The sequence below is a fragment of the Thermobia domestica genome, chromosome 12 (assembly GCF_964235325.1).
Source record: "Thermobia domestica chromosome 12, izTheDome1.hap1.1, whole genome shotgun sequence".
Taxonomy (NCBI): Eukaryota; Metazoa; Arthropoda; class Insecta; order Zygentoma; family Lepismatidae; genus Thermobia; species Thermobia domestica.
The window spans coordinates 150,056,184-150,077,317 of NC_137465.1; the positions used below are offsets into that span (position 1 = coordinate 150,056,184).

At 36.4% G+C, this 21,134-nt stretch overlaps 1 protein-coding gene across 5 annotated transcripts in view; it reads left to right on the forward strand.

Moving 5' to 3' along the window:
* Vps13B (vacuolar protein sorting 13B) overlaps positions 1 to 21,134 on the forward strand; it is a 218,443-nt gene that overhangs the window by 139,995 nt on the left and 57,314 nt on the right. For all 5 annotated transcript variants that reach the window (XM_081734267.1, XM_081734265.1, XM_081734269.1 and 2 more), the window contains exons 32-35: positions 4,425 to 4,633; positions 11,540 to 11,721; positions 16,080 to 16,224; positions 19,011 to 19,163. In XM_081734267.1, the coding sequence (XP_081590393.1) occupies positions 4,425 to 4,633; positions 11,540 to 11,721; positions 16,080 to 16,224; positions 19,011 to 19,163 (689 nt within the window). The remainder of the gene's footprint in view (positions 1 to 4,424; positions 4,634 to 11,539; positions 11,722 to 16,079; positions 16,225 to 19,010; positions 19,164 to 21,134) is intronic.

Consider the following 21,134-nt stretch of genomic DNA (forward strand, 5'->3'; position numbering starts at 1 on the left):
ATTCCAAGTCTGAAAGTTGTTTTTTAAATTAAATGAGCAAATTACGAGATCATCGGCGAAAGATATTATTCTTTTAGGTAGGCTGTCTAAAATTAACCTGGTAGCAAGAGAAGGAGCTTGCGAGCTGATTGAGTGGCACATGGTACAGCGTAAAAAAAATAGTACAATTCCCTATTGTTTTTCACTTCTAACGTGGTGTATTTTCTGCTCTTAGGATGCAATAAGCGTTGCACTTTTTCAAATTTAATATGATGCGAAATTCATTCGAATTCTTTTTTTCCACGATGAGAAGAGTAGATGAGTCTTCCTTGGGTTCAGTGAATTAGGGCTGGAACAGTTGTTGTATTTGTTTATTTACTTACACTCTCATCCCTAGCGAAATTGGGGGAACCTGTCGTGAAAGCCGGCAGCTTTATCTATTCTGATCTTAAGTACATATCCTCTAAAATACTCGATGTCTTCAGGTGAATGAGCGAAGACGTCTCTATATTTATAAAGCAAGTTTATTTATTTATTTAATTCTTATTTAAAATGGCGGAGTTAAGGCATAACCTTTTCTTCCACTCAACCATCTACATTTTTCTTTTATAGTCGAATCTCATTTTTTTTTTTGTTTTTTGTTTTTTGTTTTTTTTTTTACAACGAGAATAAAAAGGATATACACTTAGGCACGTTAAAAAGTTACCGACATACAGAACAATACAGAAAATAAAACATGAAAAGTGAAAATAAAACTTATTACATACAAAAAAAAAAAAAAAAAAAAAAAAAAAAAAAAAAAAAAAAAACCTAAAATAAACAAGCGACAATGCTGAACACATGTTAAACTATACAAGGAGAAAGAAAGAAATCAATCTTGAATATATATAACATATAAAATACATTCCTATGATTGACTATGTATAGATAAAATGATGCACATACTTAAGTGATTGTGTATAATGTATACGTTCATACACATGTATCAGAAGGGAATAGAAAAGAAAATAGTAAAAAATAGAAAGAGAGAGAGAGAGAGAGAGAGAGAAAGAAAGAAAGAAAAACAAACGAATGACTGCATGGTAACGAAAGGAATAGTTTCGTGTGTAACAACTTTTTTGTTTACTGAAGACCTTCATTAGAAAGATATTCTTTAAGCCAACGTTTAAAAGTCAACACTGAACCAGAGTTTCTGATGCTTTCAGGGGGTCATTCCAAGCTTTGGTGGCAAATAGTGTGAAAGATTTGGAAAAGAAATTAGATTTGTGCGTTTGAACGGCGAGTGTTAGAGTTGCTGATAACAATGGGAGATGTGGTCAAAGCGCTTTTTATTGAATATGAAGCGAACGCAGGCATTCTGAATGCACTGTAAACGTTTTGCCAGATCTTCGGTTAAATCAACATATGCTGCATCACAATAATCTAAATGAGAGATTACCAATGATTGAACCAGGGACGCTTTAATGGATTCCGGAAGAAGATTTTTTAAACGTTGAAGAGAATGAAGGAAGCCGTAAGCTCTCTTGCATACTCTATTAATATGGTCTGTCCAATTTAAGAATTTATCGATCTTTATTATGGGTGGTGTTTTCTCAAATGGGCTCAAATTTCGGTTAGTGTCAAAATAATCGATATTGAAAAGTTTGCTGTATTTTAGTCTTTCCTCAACTTCTTTTTCTGTCCTATATGTACTTTTATTTTCCTTTGTTTCATGTTAATTAGTGTGAAGAATAACATTTTCGGGATATGGTTCGAGAGGCACCACTGGTGTGTTTCTTTAAAACAACAGGATATGAATTTGGACTTGAAATAAGAAGTGTGAGGTCTTGAACAGGGACATAGCATTGCTTCTAAAACGAAGCGATTATTATATACACATAGTTGAATGCTGAGTCATCTTTTTGTCTTCTTCCTCATCTTTAGAGGAAACAAGAAATGTGATGTTAATGGTATGGTTATTTTTCGATCTGTGATAAAGTGGACTTTTTCGTGTTGACATAGCAAACAAGTAATGTATCGTGGTAATTCAGCACTCTTTTCTACTTCGTTGGTAATCTTCCTTTACGAGAATTCTTGTATAGTATAGTGAAATTATATTATTTCCCAAATCTATTTTCGTTTGTAACCGCGATAACAGATGCTGACCGAAAATAGGATTCATGTATGCTGAATCAATAATCCTGAAGTGAAAAAGTAGTATCTCTAATTCTAAATTTAATGAAAGTAATATGCCTTAATTTAATAATTTGTTAGAAATTCCTACACTTGTTTTAAATAGGATTAATTTCCACTTGGAAGGCAAGTGTTTCCTACTCCAGAGCGAAACAGAGGATCCTGATCGATGATAACAGACAATGTGTTTCAGTTGTCCTTTAAATTAAGTAATAGTTTGTTGTTTGATGACGTCAAATCGGTATATTCTTTTCTGCCGCTAGCCGAGTTGGGAGATCCCAGTAGATTGGTTTGGCTATCGGTGGATTGGTGTTCATTCCCCGGTTGTTTATCAAGGGTGACCCACCAAGGTTAGATTTTGGGGGTGGCATTATTACTTTTTTTTTCTCCTTGTTGCTGATTTTTACAGCATTATGAGAGACTATGTCCTTTCTTAAAGTAAATTGCGCGCTTATTGCCGCCATGCTTGCTGTTTCTATATTTATTACTATTTTTTAGCGTTGTTATTATTTCTTAAATTACTCGCATTTCTACCCTAGTTTCTGATCGTCCTATAACGTCCGTTCTGCAGGTATCGCATTGCGTTTTTTGCGACTATCAAAGGAAGTTCGGCCATCTGATTAGTAATATCACAAAGATTATTAATTTGTTGAGAGGAGGCGAGAATGTTGTACTACAGGTTAATGCTTGATATTGTAAACCGGAAATTGACTGAGGAAGGGGAATATTCTGCATCGCCGGTGCAGAAAGTATAGGTTGTGACAACTGAAAAGATAAATCCGACGTAATATAAAGTGCTTGCACAGAAGAAGTAGACTGTTGCATGGGAGTAATAGGTTGATGCGGTTACGAAAGGATGGCCATGAAATTACTAGTTTCGTTTAGAAGTTGCGATGGTGTTTGGGAAGATTTTCCGTAAAAGAATATATAGCTTGCGGTAGCTCTACATAATGTTATTTTCTCGTTAGTCTTTCTCAGCCTCTAAAGACTGAAGATAAGTTTGTAGGGTTTGGACTGTTTGGAATGTTTCCAGGCTAATTTTTTACAAGTAATTTCGCTGAAGACCCAGTGACAAAGTGATTTTTTTTTTGTTCTTCAGTGGCTTCCGCATAAGTCGTCAATCCACTCGTTCTCCACTTGTTGAATCTGGAATAACTGAATTTCGACATTGTATGCTGGAAGTTTGGCCTAGTTAATTAAATTAATTTTTCCTTTAATTGTTCGTATTAAGCCGTTCGTAATTGGTTTTGATTTTTTTTTTTTAATTGGAGTACCAAACTTAAGCTCCCTCCTGGAGATATATAGGTAATACCTCTTCCTTCTTTTCGGCAATCCATGATTGTAACGTAAACAGATTTCGAATAACATGGAAAAACAGTCGGAGTCCTCAGTTATGTAGCCAGAATGTTTTGTTAAGTGCGGCATATTAAAGATAATCTTGGGTTCTACCTCTGCCGTATCTCTGTTTTCGCCCAACCAAGTATTTTTGTCCGTTTTTTGTTAAAGGCATAAAAAAATATCCGACCAATAAATTAACTTTACTAACCACAGTTAAAAAAAATTTAAAAAAAAATAAAAGGAAGATGTTCCGGATGAATTTCAGAGACCGGTTTCTGTTACTAAAAAAGCTTCTGATAGGAAGATAACTGTCCAATACGAGTAGCACCGAATAACGTCCTGATTAAAACCGACCCGATCAACATGTATTATTCGGTAGAACAAATGGCACACGAGTGATTTGTGTAAGTCTCTACGAGTTCCTCGAGGTTAAAGTCTTCTTCATATCTCTTCATGTTCCGTCGGTGGTGTTAGCATCCCACCCTGCTTGCTGGTGCTTGTGCCGAAGCTCGTGGTCTTTTTTATTAATACGAGATGCTTCCAATATAAAGGGATATTGCAATATTCATGTTTGCGGGATAAAAGACTTCATTGCTTTAAGTGAAAATTAAGTAGATTGGTGCGCCTTCCCTCTTCTGAAAATCGATAAACTTTGCATAGAACTCTTTAATGTGTACGAATAGTAGCCGCCCTATTTCTTTTCTACATTTTTGTCGACGGCATACTATACAGGTAACAATATTTGCTCTCTTATATAAATGAATGCGTTAAAATGCACTCGTTAATATAAAATTGTAAATATTTATTTATACAATGTGACTTTTATTGTTGTTGAATGTACGTCTTGAAATCACTGTGTTAACGCTTACACATCTTTACATGTCCAGAAATTTTACTTACTTTATTTATGACACTAAAATTTGTCTCTGTTACAGGTCTTCCAAAACCGCTAGACATATTTGTACTTGATTGCTTAATGCCAGACACTCAGCCTTTTATGACAATAACATTTGACAATCTGAATGTACTCTTCTGTCTTTGGGAAAATTCTCAGTTGATTGAATTGAATGGATCACCTCGATGTGAGGTCATCGACTATGCATTTCTTATTGAACACTGCGTAATAGAACCGTTTCAAAGTAAGGTATGGAATTCTTTAACTTATCATTTATGTTACTTTTTGTTTAGAATCATTACAAGTTAAGTATGATTTAGCAATATATTGAGAGCGTCAGCACATCTGTAATGTCTGGGACCAGTGTGAGGACTGGATATGAAATGAAAATAACATCGATTGCTCCCAATATTTGAAAAAAAAAAAAAATCCATTAACAAAAACATGATATTTCGACTGGAAACACCAAATATATGAGTAGTCAAACGTGAAAAAAGTAAGAAGAGTGTAGTATGAAGGACAACGACGGCTAGCTGGCGTTCCCTACGCAGCGAAGCCATCAAGGTGCATATGTGGGTTAGAAGCTTAAGTGAGCTTGATGATGGAACAACGTAGAGTTGCTAAGTTCTTCAGGTTTTTGTTTTCCTTTCTTCTTTGTACATTTTATATTTATTTTCGAGCAACGATAAGAGAAAAGAAAGTACGATGATCATAATAAAAAATTGAATTCGAGATTTAACAGATTAACATGTTTCATACATTGCCCTTACATACTGAAAAAGTGATTTTTCGAAGTCTGTCTGCCTATTCGTTCGTTCCGATGTACATGTATTCACTCGCCTAGAGGCTGTATCGTTCAACGTATCCGCACCAAATTTTAAATTTACAGTGTTTATAAGATTTTCTGGGTGCGTTTTTCGAATTTTTTTCGTACTCCCAAAATTAAGCGTGGAAGGTGAAAATTGGAAATTGCGATTTTCTCGAAAACGGCTCTAATCACATTGTTGAAATTTCATACGTCAGTATCTCGTTAACAACCCTATACTGTTGTATATTTCTTTGAGAATAGTCAAAAAGGGGTAATTTCCTCTTCGCGGTAAGTTCTTTTTGAGCGATTTTCTCAAAACATGATTCAGGTTTTTCATATCTCATAAATAAATATTTCATTAGTAACTTGACAATATGACATAACTCATTTATTCTGAAAATATTCAAAAGGGGTAGTTTGTTCTTAGGATTAGGTGTTCTTCAGACAATTTTCTCAAAACGAACTACAGGTGTTTTGTTCAAATTTCACTAATAAATAAATCATTAGTGACTTGTTCGTAACTCATTTGTTTTGAAAATAATCACAAGGGATACTTTATTCTTTGGGATAAGTTTTTATCGGTCAGTTTTTTGAAAGGACTGAAGCAATTTTGTTCATATTTCATAAATATTTCGTTAGTAACCTGATAATATAATTAAATCATTTATCCTGAAAAAATTCTCAAGGGATATTTTATTCTTGAGGGTGAGTTTTTTCCGGTCGATAATCTCAAAAACGAAGCAGTGTTCGAAGTGGAAAAAGGAGCAGAGGCAGTATGTTTTATTACTATTTTGACTCGACATACCGGCTATCTAAATATTGAAATGCAATGATGGTATGTTGCCTAAAAAATTGCATTTTTATTTCCATTATGAATCAAAACCATGGGAGAACTTTTTGTAATTATGCGTGGGGTATGGATAAACTTTGCCCCCGCCTATAACTTTCTGCGAATAATAATAATAAAATATCTCCATATGTTGTACTATAAAGAATTATACACGAAAATGCTCTAAAATGGATTTTTTTTTTTTCATTAACAATTTTTAAACAATTTCCCGCGGATAAACATTCTGGATTCCTCACTCGACTGAGGTATTCCAGATCCTGGAAGGTTGTTATCCAAGTATGAAATAGACACAAAAATACATTTTAGTGAAAGTACATGTACATAAGCTCCATCAATTTAATATTTTTGACACACCAAATAATAACCGAACACTTAAGCAAAATAACAGATTTTTTTGATTGCATAAACTACCATTTTTCTCGTAAATACCGAATTCAGTTATGTATTCTTTACCATTATAGACAAAAGAAGTACCGGCGAACTCTGAACAATCCTTTCCGATTACAGTTTAAACGAGTCGCTTCATACACTGCCTTTGTTTGCTTGAGCTGATTTTGAGTTTAATGTTCCTTTCAGAAGCAAGGCTATATGAGACAAGGCCTACTGATTAACGTGGAATCCGAACCACATGAGCTCCGGCTGGGAATCGAACCCGGGTCTCCCATTGCCTTTTGTTTGGATTGGACCCATGAGTGATTTCTTTCTGCCATCTGACCCTTATTTGCAACTAACACTACCAACACGAGTTTTTGCGTAAGAGCAAGGATTGAACTTCTTTGTAGACAACTCTTTTTTTCAAAAACAAAAGATAGGAAAAATATAACAAAAGTGTTGGTGTTGCTAACTCAGAAATTATTTCTATATAAGAAATAAAATCTTTGAGTGCAAAGCAATTCATCGGTTACTATGTATAAAAATTGATTTATTAAAGGCATATTAGCAGCCACTTTCCAGTGACGGTATGTCTTGATCATTGAAAAACCAGAGGTGGTATGTCTTCATCATTGAAAAATCAAGAGACGGTATGGCATACTACCGCATACCGTCTCACTTCGACCACTGCAACTGAGGCAATTTTGTCCATATTACATAAATATAGGGGTTGTTCAGCCTACGTTTGGCCGATTTCGTTCCTTCCCCCTCCCGGGCAGAATGGACTCACTCGACCTGGCTCGTGGCGTCCTGCAGTGTTGTACAGTGGCTTCCTGGGAACGGAGTTGTTTTTCCGCGCGGACGACAATAACGCACAAAACAGGACCATTGTTGTGAGTGTTGTGTTAAATTTGTTTCCAGGTGTGTGGGTCTCCGCTCTGTGACCAAAATGCCGCCCAAACTAAGCCGGTTTTAAGAAGGCTATGTTGCGGCTCTTTATGACGCCCACTTTAGTGTTTCTGTCATTAGAAAACAGTGCAAGAAAAATGGTTGCAACATCAGTTTAAGTGGAATAAAAAATGTTATTAAAAGTACAAGGGCAATGAAGCTCCACCATTTGGATCACCAACGAAGTTGCCTAGGAAGCGGGAATGCACAAAGGCCACCTCCACCATGCAGAGGAAACTTCGCAAAATGGCAATTCAAGAAAATCCGCCAACACAAATGTGTCTTGACGTGTCTTTGGGGACTGTAAGCCGGACGTTATACCATCAACTCAAGATGGAAAAAGTCATGAAAGCTCGCCGCTATCTTCTCATGGATGCCCACCAAAAGGAACGAAAGTGTAACACCCGGAAGCTGTACGAACGGTATCTGGCAAAACAAAGGTGGATGTACGTCGTAACGCTCGATAAAGCATGGATTTACCTTTCCGACTGCGGCAAACCGAGAGTCATCATGTACCGAGAGAAAAGCGCCAAGAACTTCAGAAGGTGGGTCGGTGTCTGTAAAGAATCCTTCCCAAAAGGGTTCATGGTCGTTACTGGCTACTGTTCCCGAGGTAAACTGAAAATTCGTAGGGTGGCGAAGAACTGCAAAATAAATTCACAGTATTTTCAGGAGCAGATCATGCGGCCGATCTACGTGCATGAGATTCCAACAATGCACGGAAATGACGCCAATCTGGTGCGCATTCACATGGACAAGGCCTCATCACATACCTCACGATCGTCCCTCGCATTCTACAGGGAGATGGAGGAGGCAAGTGGTATACAGGTGATACCTTTCAATGAGGTACCTGATAAATCTCCAGATGCAAGTCCTATGGACTATTGTGGATTTGGATTGCTGAAGCGGGCTTTGGGAAAACGGCGTGTGACAACTGTGGAAAGACTTTGGAAAGCTGTGCAAAGCTAATGGGACAAGATTCCCCTCCCAGTTCTTCAGAGAAGCCTATTACAGTAAAAATTACGCTGTCGGGCTATTGTTAGGAACCAAGGGAAGCACATCGAGCACTTACGGACCTGGCGCCATGGATTCTTGTAAATTTTTAGGTAAGTCGAAATTGGCCAAATGTAGACTGAACAACCTCTGTAAATATTTCATTACTAACCTTGACAATATGGTATAAATAATTTATTCTCGCCACAAGGGGTAGTTTACTTTTGGGGCTGAGGTTTTCTCGAGTAATTTTCTCAAGAGCGACTCAGGCGATTTTGTTCTTCACAATAAATATGTCATTTCTTATGAAATAATCTATTGGGGATAAGTTTCTTTTTTAATCTTTTTTTTTTTCATTGTTGCGGATATTACTTATTATGAGAATATTCACAAGGAATAGCGTATTTTAGGGAATGAATTTTCATCAGAGAAGTTTTCGAAAACCCCGTAAAATTTTCTTCGTAAAATACTAATAAATGTTTCAGTTATAACTGCAGCATAACGTGACATAGTGTAAGAAATTGGAGCGAGAAAGTTTAGTGCGCTGGCCTGTATCTTTTATTAGTTTTTTGTGTTTCAGTAAAATTATTAATTATAAAATTCCAGTTTTTTATGTAAACTACGTACTGTATTTTACTTGACATCAGGGGTTTCAAAAATGGTTGGTGGCCTTCTCTTAGAAGCAATCAAGGTAATTTTTATTTGCTGAACAGCCAATTACTCGTTATACGAAATGAGGTCATATATACCCACCATTTTTAAACGTTCTACTAATACTTAATTTTTTTTCACTTAATGAGAGTATTAAACAATAAAAAGTAAATTGTCTGATATTATTATTATTATTATTATTATTATTATTATTATTATTATTATTATTATTATTATTATTATTATTATTATTATTATTATTATTATTTGGTCTAGGAATTAATTCGTGCGGGTGGACAAGAGATGGCGCAACGAACGGAGCGTCCCACAGTTCTGTGTATCCACACATGTGTTGCAAACCCCTGTCATCGCGTATCGTTCGTAGTATAGGGCAGTGGATTAAAGCGTCAACAACACCAGTTTGTAGTTAAGTGAACATGGCGCAATTTGTGCCTGATAAAGTGTTTTTGCGGGGTGTCCTGCTGCATTACTTTAACATGCAGAAAAGTGCGACTGAAAGTCATCGTATTTTGGTGGAAGTGTATGGTGACCATGCTCTAGCTGAGCGAACGTGTCAGAAGTGGTTTGCACGGTTTAGAAGTGGTGATTTCGGCTTGGCAGACCAAGAGCGAGCTGGACAGCCAAAAAAATTTCAAGACGAAGAATTGACAGCATTGCTCGAGCGGGATTCGTGTCAAACGCAGGAACAACTTGCAGCAGCATTAGGCGTTGATCAAACAACAGTCTCCAAACGCTTGAAAGCCATGGGAATGATTCAAAAGATGTCACATTGGGTTCCACATGAATTGAAAGACAGAGACGTTGAAAGACGAAAAACCATTTGCGAATTGCTGCTTCAACGACAGAGCAGAAAGGGGTTTCTGCATCGAATTATTACGGGTGATGAGAAGTGGATCCATTACGAGAACCCTAAACGAAAAAAGGCCTGGGTGAAACCAGGTGAACCAGGTCCATCACAACCAAAACGAGATATTCACTGTGCAAAGGTTATGCTGTGCATATGGTGGGATATGAAAGGTGTGGTGTACTATGAGCTGCTGCAACCGGGTGAAACTATGAATGGAGAACGTTATCGACGACAATTAATGCGTTTGAAGCAAGCTCTGGCCAGAACACGACCAGAATGGGAGAACAGACATGATAAACTTATTGTTCAACATGATAACGCTCGCCCACATGTCGCAAAACCGGTCAAAACCTATTTAGAAAATGTCGGATGGGAAGTTTTACCCCACCCGCCGTATTCACCAGACGTTGCTCCTTCGGACTACTACTTGTTCGATTGCATGAACAACGATTTGATTGGACAGCGGTTTACTTCTTCAGAAGATATCGAAACATGGGTCTCTGACTGGATCGCTTCCAAGGATGAGGACTTCTTTCGCCACGGAATCCGTACATTGCCTGACAGATGGGCGAAAGTGGTGGCTAGCGATGGACAATATTTTTCTTAAGGTATTTATGTATTTTGTGTTTGTACTACAGCTTCAATGTGTGCGTACTAACCGCACGAATTAATTCCTAGACCAAATATTATTATTATTATTATTATTATTATTATTATTATTATTATTATTATTATTATTATTATTATTATTATTATTATTAACGTAATATAGCTGATATTATGCCTGTATGTTCTCACAGGAGCAACTTTACTTTCGAGAAATGTGAAGTACTAGACTGACTTGGTTTATATTCTGTAAGTGCTTAATGGTCAGCGAATGATCCTCGTTTTGTGTGTCAATTTATATATTTTTTTAATGTTCTTCGTGTGGACAAGTTAGTTATAATTTGTTTTCTTGTGACTTGTTGACTTGTTAATATAGACTTGTTAGATATATGAGTTCTTGCCGTTAGTTTCTTCAACGTACATCATGACATGAAAAAAACAGGAGAGTTCTTGAAATCTTATCAGTAGATATGTACGGGCGTAATAATATCTTTCTTTTTTTCTTTTTTTTTCAAAAAAAAATTAAACAGTAGTTATTCTTGTCCAGAGTGCTCAGTATTCCAGATTTTCACGATTTTTCTTTCTTTCTTACAATTACTCTCATTGTCAAGAGTAATGGTTTAAGTAAGTTTCATTATAATAAAATAACATTTTCTTTTTAACCCACTTTCTTTATGCCTTTTCTTTTTATAATGCTATTTAATTCTGGAAGAACTGTCACTTGTCAGCTGTACGATCTTGTAAATAGATGTACTGTATAATCTTCAATATTTTGAGGGGACCGCGGCGGATCAGTGCCAGAGCGTTCACCTCTGGTGCATGCAGTTCCTGGTTTAATCCCAGCTCTCGCTAGGTGGACTTCATGGTGAACAAATACAGTGTGTGTATTTTCTCAAGGTTCTCGCATTTCCTCCACTTTCATAATTCCACCAGTTCATTCATCTCATCAGCACCATCTCTTTTAGCCACATGGCATAATCGTGTGACATAAAAATAAAAGATTTTCGTATTTTGAAACCTTTTATGGACTTATACATGGAATAATTCTCTTTTTCACAGGTACAGTTATTTTTTCACAAAGATAAAGGTGCAGATGAACCCAAATGCACGAAAGTTTCATGCTTAACACAACCTCTTGCTGTACGATTTGGACCATCAACAGGCCACACACTAACAGTGTCTACACAAGTATGGAGTCAAGCTTTGGCCAAAGTATTTGATCAACCAATTATTGAAGAAAGGTAAAATAAAAATATACATTTACGTGAAGACGAAAGATAATTCACAAATATGAATAGTGCCCAGTATATAGGTGGACCATTTATTTTAAAGGGTCATTACAAAAGTCATGGCAACTACTTTTTTTTCCCTTGAAAATAGTAAGGAATTAAAAAAATTCTGAAATAAGCAAATGGAAGGTTAATTCATATGTAAACATTACATGGAAGGAGATGGCTGAACACACACGTACACCACCATAAAGATATAGCACTAGAAGAAGAGACGAAAAAAAAAATGTTGTTTCAAATGTGTTTTACTGTCAATTGTAACAGTACACAATTGTACATTACAAACTACGAGCATCCATAGCATCAGGAGTCTCCCCAAGAATCCACAAGATGGCAGGTCATCATGACACAGTAACATGATGTGACGCTAGATGGTAGTCCTTTCCAGGAGAAAACAGCGTGGAAAGAGACCACAGTGTGAGTTGATCATCCATTCAGGATGGATGTTACTCGACTTGAACAGCGCTCTTACCTGAAGATTGCAGTTCTCCGTGAAAGGAATGCGCGACAATGCCACGAGGAGCTTGTGGAAGCGTTAGGAAATGCTGCTCTACCGTACAGAACGGTTGCTCGGTGGATAGATGCATTCGGGCGTGGCAGAGCTGCAGCGGCGACATGCACCGATCCTGGTGGCCTGTCATTGTGCGTACGGACTGTGCTCGTACCCTGATCGTCCAGTGCATGAAGAACGACGGATGGACGCTGCAGAAATTACAGCGCCGTACTGGTATTGAGAAGACAACAATCTACAAGATTTTACGCGACGAGCTACACATGCGTAAAGTTGCTGTAAAGTGGGTGCCTCATGCACTAAGTGAAGTGGAAAAATGGACAAGTTACGAAACTTGTCGTGTACATTTATCCCGTTACGAGGAGGAGGGAGACAATATGCTTGCAAGAACCATCGCCATAGATAAATTTTGGGCCGGAGCCTATGAGCCAGAACTGAAACACCAGTCCGCGCAGCGGCGTCATCCAGGTTCACCACATAGGCAGAAATTTCGTCGCAATTCATCTCCTGTCAAGTTAATAGTCATCATAGCCTGGACATTAGAGGAGTGATTGTGTGCCATTTCGTCCCACATGGACAAACTTTTAATGCACTGTACTCCTCTCGTACTTCCTGCAACGACATTTACGACGGGCTGTTCCGGAGAAACGCCCTGAACGTCTACACGATGCGTTAATTCTTCACAACAACGCGACAGCCCATACCGCAGCATGTGTGCGGAATCTGCTCGCGCGATGGGGATGGGAAGTACTGGAGCATCCACCATATTCGCCAGACTTATCGCCTTGCGATTATGACCTCATAGCAAAACTGAAAGAGCCATTGCGTGGAACACGATTTCAACACGTGAAGACATTGCCACAGCAGTGTCTTATGAGATCCGAAGATTAGCTCATGGTGAAGCCACGAGTATTCGGCATCTTCCACAGCGTTGGCAGTATATGATGGATTCTTTGGGAGACTACTTCGAAGAACTCTAAAGATGTCACAGGTACGTGTTCCTGCCCTATACAATTATGTACTGTTGCAATTGGCAGTAAAACACGTTTGAAACGAATTTTTTTCGTCTTTTTTCTCGTGTTATATCTTTATGGTGGTATATGTGTTCGTCCATCTCCTTCCATGTAGTGTTTATGCATGTACTTCCCTTCCATTTGCATATTTCAGAATTTTTTTTTTATTCGTTACCGTTTTCAAGAAAAAAAGTTGCCATGACTTTTGCAACGTATGAACAGTGCCCAGTATATAGGGTGGACCATATATTTTAAAATGCGTTATTTAACAAATAGATAAGAAACGCTATAATTTTGCATGATGCAAGTACAGGCAGCGGGCCCATTATTTAACATACTTTACAACGACTCGAGTTAACAGGTTGCCACCTCAACATTTTGTTTATTGGCACGACGCAAGATTATTTCAAATTTAAAATCTACATATTAAAAGAAATCATACAATACCAAATTTACTGTTTGGTGCTGCAAACTTAGGACATAATAGTATTAGTCCAGCAGCTGGCAACACTTCTGTATACAAGTCCGTGTATGGAGGAAATTGTTACTGAAATGTATTCTTGTGTCCATAAGGAAGTAAAAAAAGTTGGGTGTTTGCCCCTCACCCCCCACACTTTCCTGCAATGGCGGCTTCAAGAGGCGACCATGGAAAATTACCTGTAACAATTTTAACACTTTGTAACTTAATAAATAAAAATTGATACACCGTTTTACACCTGATGAAGGAAAATGAACATAAAATTACTTTTAAATAAAATTAGTTATCATGTGTGGCCGCATATTTAATAATGGCACCCTAAATGGCAAAAAATACTGTTTCGTTAATGTATTTTTTGTGTTCAGCATCAAATAATATAACATGCTATTAAGATATTGAATATTCGTGAAGTATACAAAAGAGTTTACATTAAGAACTTTCGAACGGTATCAGAATCATTGTTCTATCTTTAAAAATAACAAAAATATTCCACTTTGTATGGAACAAAGAGCAGAGGCTTGTGACTTGTCAATGGCTCTAATTGGCGCAGCACTCGAATGCGTTGAAAATTCCTTATGCATTTTCTTTTCATACGTGTATGTAAGTAAACGAACTTCGTAAGGCATGTTTATTCCTCTACCACTTTTTGTAATATAATAATAATAATAATAATAATAATAATAATAATAATAATAATAATAATAATAATAATAATAATAATAACAATAATAAGAAGAACGTTTATTGCGTAGTTTCCGTGCTGTTTATTTAGTCTCGAGCTAAAATATAACTTACAATAGTATTAACTCAAAATAATTTAGGTATATGGATTTTTACAATCAGTTTTGTCTTTTGGGACAGTTCTGCACTTACAGAACAAGCAGCACTCGATTTCTGACTTCCGACACAAACAGGCACACGTTGCACATTTTAGGCAATTACATGGTTGAATTAAATCCAGTGGGAAAACATTGAAGCGTTTTGTGATCATAATAGCTCCATTGCTCAGTTCAAATCCAAACCTTAGAGGGTCTAAATGTATCCAGTGTTCATCCAAACAGTGTATTTGCATATGGGTATGAAAAAAAGCTCTTTTCAAGTGCTCAAGAGCGCTGTTGCTTGGAGGGAAATCCTGAAACGACACATTTTTCCGTGTGTATACAGCCATAGTATGAGTTTATCAAGTGTCTTGCAAGTCGTACCTTTCGTTAACACCTGAACAAGATATTCCTCAGCACACTGTAAAACTTCGTGAAGTGCTTCACATGTAATTCCAAATTCTTTCAAATACGCCGTAGGGTTACAATCTAAAGCTGCTTTCTTCGTACCAAATTTACTGGTGTAGTCTGCACTAGATAAAGAGTGAACAGCAGATAGAACGGAAGAATATTCCTTCCAAGTTAGATTCTCAGTGAACGTCTAGTGTGATGTGATTGATGACCTGGTGATATCGCCTGTGTTCCTGCTAAATCGCATAATAGCCGCAGCATACGCACATTTCCTGATAGAAGACCTACCTGCACTTTTGGAATACGTATCATTAAAGCAATGATGGCAAATGTAACTGCAACATGATGGAGCACCGATTCATTGTACCAGACAAGTATCCCAGTATTTGAATAACACATTCCCTCAACTGTGGATTGGCCGTGGCGAACCTACTAACTGACCTCCCAGGTCACCCGACCTAACCCCATTAGACTTCTGTGTATGGGACTGGTTAAAGGCGGATGTGTACGTTACGAAGGTGGATACACGTGAAGAACTTGTCGCTCGCATCACCGACGCTGTTGCCCGCATTAAAGTCGGCCGAGATGATGTTTGATGTGCAACACAACACACCCAACTCGTTGCGATGGGTGAAGAACTTTTTGAACACCTCTTGTAGGATGGATCAGTCATCTGTCCCAGCATTATTCTATCCACCACAGCGCCTACACAGCATTACGGTACATAATATTCACACTTGTCTTCGTAATCATTCATAGATGTGTGTAGTCTTCAACCTGCTCCAGTTCCGTAATGATCGAAAATGGGACACGTTTATAGGGTTTTTTCGGTTTATTTATACGTGTAGAGTCACCTCACAAATTATTCTTCCTTAATATATATATATAATTATAAAGAATTGTGTAAAATGTGGAAATCTCTGTAGTGCGTTTCCTATGAAATACTATAATTTAACTTCAAGTGGCTTATATTTGATAATTAATAAAATACGCATTTTAAAGAAATATTTAAAAAGTTATTCTTAATGTACTTAATGTGATCCTTTTTTGTAAACTTATTCCGATCTTTCTTTTCTCAGTTCGTTGGTGTTAGTAACAAGATACGTTATATGTAATGACACAATCGATGTTGTAAAGTTTGGACAGGTTGATACAGATGAAAGCATTATGTTAATGAGTAGACAAGCTCATTTCTATGCCTGGAGGACTCAAAAAGTGAAACAGGTTTGTCAATAGTATTCTGCACTGATTTAGTTGGTGAAATATAATTTTTGTGATATAGTATATGTTTTAAATTGATTTGAAAACAATTATATAAAGAGTGTTTAGTAAATACTGTACAGAGTGGCCCAAAAGTAGGTATAGAGACCAGCATCGATCAGGTATGACATTTTAATTTATTAATGTAATGAATTTATTTGCTTTGGTTTGTTCCGAGTTTAAGGTATAAGTGAAAATAAATTAAGAGCAAATAAGGAAGAAACTAAATCAATATCTGTATGGATAACAATAAGTAAATGATACAAAATGTCATGACCTATTAGTACGGGACCTACTTTTGGATCACCCTGCATATGCGCGGAAGTTCTATGTATCTGAATGATCTGTAGACACAATCTCGCGTTAGATTCCCATTGTAGGTACAGATTATTTTATATGAACTCAGCATCACGAAACTGTTAGAGAGTTACTTGAATTTAACAAAATGAATATCCTGTCTAGTAATCAAGAATTAACGACCGTGGAAGCCGATAAACCTATTTAACTAACGATAGTTCCGGGCCGCCTTATGCAGAGTCCTTTTGACGTATGATTAGCGTCATACTAAAGGCCTGACTACTGCAGGAAACATACGTTAGTGGAACTCTTTAGTATGGTACTAATAACGGATCAAAATGACTCTGCATAAAGTCCGGACAGTTTAATGTTCCTCAAATGACCAAATAGTTTAGATGTTCCTCGGTTTTTAGTGCATGCCTCAGAGCAATATTAGAAACTAAATATACAGTAATCGAATTCGGAGTTACGTGAGTCTTAATTTTTCTCTTTGTCACCACTATTTTTCTCGTTTGGTAACAATGCCGCCCACTATTTTCAGTGTTTCTCTTGTTGTGATTCGTATTGGACGCGTTTCGCGCAAATTACATGGACGATTACGAATCTTCAGATGTTAAGATTGTTTGGTTATGTCTGTAATATCCCTTTAAAAAAGAAAAATGTCCAAACGAAGTAAATCTTCTCCTGCACTTAGTGTATCTTTGGAATGTAAACTTACCATTAACAAGGACTCATACCAAAATGAAAACTTGAGTATTGGCAAGGAAGTTTGAGCCTCCGGAATCCCCAGTAAGAACAATGGTTTAAAAAAAATCTCTATACAGTGAGAAATGCTTAATGCTGAGTTCAGGCATAATTCATAAATATTATGGTATTATTGCAAAGATGCACACAAAAATGCTGACTGAAGAATTGCAAGTAAATAATCAAGTAAAACTGAAGAATTGTCTAATCGATTAGAACAATGTGTGCTTTCAAGCTAAACTGATTTTTTTAGAGATTGAAATAAAAAACCTGGGGAAGCGGGTGATGATGCAAACTTTGTAGGTAGTAGGTTCAACCAATTTAAAACTCCCTGTAATTGATACAGCATCGCGAAGAGTTTAGAGGATGCAAATGGCAATAAAGAATGTGCGTCGTCTTTTCGCAAGACACTCAAGGTTGTGATAAAAGAAGATGGCTGTAACAGTGAAAACGCATTTAACGTTGATGAGATTGGCATGTTCTGGAAGAAGATGCCTTCATAGCACGTGGAGGAAAAAAAATCTTTCCAGACTTCATAATTTCTCAAGGTCAATTGACAGTGATTGTTGAGGAGACTGCAAGTTAAAAGCGTCTCTTAATTTATCGCTTTGGAATTCAAAAGCCTCAAAAAATGAATTTACCAGTTATTTGGAAGTCAGATCATAATACTTAGGTGACGGCTTCCGTTTTTCAGGAGAAGTTTGGTCATGACTTCATACCCGACATCAAACATCATTGCACATGTAAACAATTCCATTTAAATTATGCTTCTTATCGATAATACAGTCGGTCATCTTTCTCTAACCCTAATTGATTTCGACCCACGTGTGAAAGTTTATACTTTTGCCTCCAATCACAGCCATTTGCTTCAACCGATGGACCCGTTCTGAATGAAGCTATGAGGCAAAACAACGACATTTAATAAATAAATAAATAAATAAATAAATAAATAAATAGTGCTTGAAAGGAACTTTTCTTCTTTCTTTCTTCAAACACGAGAGGGAAACAACGCTAGAAACTGACCATGACGCTCATATGATTGAAGAAGTTGTTAATCTTGCCAGACAGTTAGATTTGGAAGTTAGTAGTGATAATGACAGCGAACTGTTGGATTTACATAGTCAGGAGCTGACAATCGATGATCTGAAAGAAATGCATCACTGAAGTATCAGACGCTTCAGGCCGAGTTCCGTCTGAAAAGCACATGACAATTCCAAGTTTAACACAAGATCTCAGTTCAGTTGAAAGTGCTTTAACATTCTAGGAAACAGACTCCAACGAAGAACACAATATAGCTACAAAGCAAAGAATTAAACAAGTAGCACTGTCACGTGTACACGAGGTGAAGGAGTTTGGTTTCTATGATGGTATTAGTCGAAAGCACAAATCATTACGAAGATAATGATGTACTAACCATGAAACTAAGGTAATTATGGTTTTAGCAGAAGCTTCCTAAATTTTCCTTTCAAAAAACCGTGAGTGTAAAAAGGTTAATACTATTACTGGCATTATTTCTAAATTGAAGGGTGCATGGCCAAAACTAAATCCTGATTCGTTTTCAGTAGCTCGAAAACTATAAGGAGTACCTAGTTTCATAATAAAAAAAAAAAAAAAAAAATTACCATCGATAATGTTATTTATGTTACCTTAGAGTGATTTTATACATTTAGACATATTTGAATCTGTTTAAGTTTTGATCTATGTTTCAGCTGCTTCATATTGGTATAGAATCATGTGGATTTTCATGGGGAGAGCCATTCAGCTTAGAAAGTGACGGCACCGTACTTTATAATTTGGATTACGGAAATTACAAAGCTGCTTTGGTTGTGAAAATTCATCCGCTGTCTGCTACGCAGAAACAGGTATTTTTATTTTCTTATTAATACAATTTTCGTAGTGAGATTATCGTAGTGAAATCCGAGTCGATGAAAGGACCAAGTTTAAATAATTTGGTTTGTAAAGTTTCTAGTATATCAGTTCTTAATGTCAAATTACTTTTGGACATTCTTAAACTACGTCTTAATCGTGGTAAAATTCTTAGCATTGAAATTAAGCTCGTTGTCAAGATTACAAAGTTGCTTTTTTGTACATAAAATTTTTGAAATTGAGCACCCCTACACTCTGTTCAGAAACCGAAGAAAATCCCTATGTAATATTTAAATGCAAGTCAAAATCTACTGCCATGGATACATTTGTAAATGTAATATTTTCAAAGGAATCGAAAGTGTCCAACTTAAGGGTAAATAGATACTTTCAGTAGCTTTCTTTTAAAGTTATATAAATGATTTGTACGAAATTCTTTAAAAAAAAAAAAAAAAAGTTTTTGAAATAGTAATTTCTAAATAGATTTTCTCTGCTTAGTTAAATTACACTTACTGTTGTGTTTACAGCGCTAATGATAAAAACTGGTCTTTAGATTGAGAGTTCTAAATAAATCAGATAATATCGAACTTCAGAACAAGATTATTCAAGAATTATGACTGTTGATCAATTAAAACTTACACATTAATGATGGTCCTCAGTCCCTTAAAGAATGGGAAATTTCTGAAATTACGTTAAACCAAGCTATCTTTAAAAGTAGCACACAATGACTATTTGAACAGATAGAATACAGTAGATATTAAATACCATACTAACCTTATATGTTTAGCAGTTATAAATATTTTTACTCTTAAACTTCTCACCAATATTTCTGGCGTAAATCTCGAAGGCTCTTCATTGGAATGCTTTAAGTTAAATTCTAATGATGTTGGTTATTCATATTTTACGTGTAGCACTTCGGTGGCATTCATTATTTTAAATTTGATAGAACAAATTGAATTTGATCCATTTGAAGAACTGTAACAGATCAAATTTAAATTATTGAATTGCCACCGAAGTGCTTTACATAAAATGTGAATAAACAACATCTTTCGAATTTAGCTTAAAATATCCGAGTGAGGGGACGTTCGAAATATTGATGAAAAGTTTAAGGATAGAAGCTACTCATCACTGGCGAACACTTAAGGTTAGTACTATTACTGGCGTTATTTCTAACTTGGAGGGTGCATGGCCAAAACTAAATCCTTATTTTTGTTCTCTTTTATTTAGTATTTTATTTAGTAAGCAATGATTACATTGTGTACAAATGTTACTTATGTATAATAAGCACTTCTGATCGGTTATTTTGTTAGCACAAAACAACGTATATTTCTTCGTGAGAGTTGAATTATAGTAGTGGTTGCATTTTATTTTAAAATCCTGTATAACTTGAGCTTTATGTATCAATAAGGTTTATTTGCTTATAGATAATATTGGATACATAATTTAAATATAACGTTCTTACCTTGTATCTTAAGTTAACTGATTTACTGAGACTGTTTCAGTATGCTGTGCCTCTTCCTTCAGCAACTTCTTAAAATTGCTAAACTGGACCCATAGTTAGGGTCTCACTAATTTTCAAAGAATAGTTTCAGAGAAGGAGGAACCTAACGATGAGTCCATTGAAACAGTCTAAGGCGGGGTAAAAGTGGATCTGGAAAAGTAGAGGGTGCATGACGTCACGCCGTCCCCCCGTGCCTATGTTTGCATATTGTAATTTTTTAGGAAGTGGGGACGTCATAGATATTTTTTGGAAGTGGGGTAACGACGTACCCCCTCGTTCCCCCTCACTTTTATCCCTGATCTAAGTAAATTTCCTAACGTGACATACAAGGTAAGAGCATAATATTTAATTTACTTTTCCTAAGAGCAATAGTGTCGATATTTGGATTATTTCTAGTTTCAAATATTTCTGCGTTTAAAAATTGTGGATTGTGTGCGTTTTTGAGGAAATTTCTTGTTCCATTTTGTAG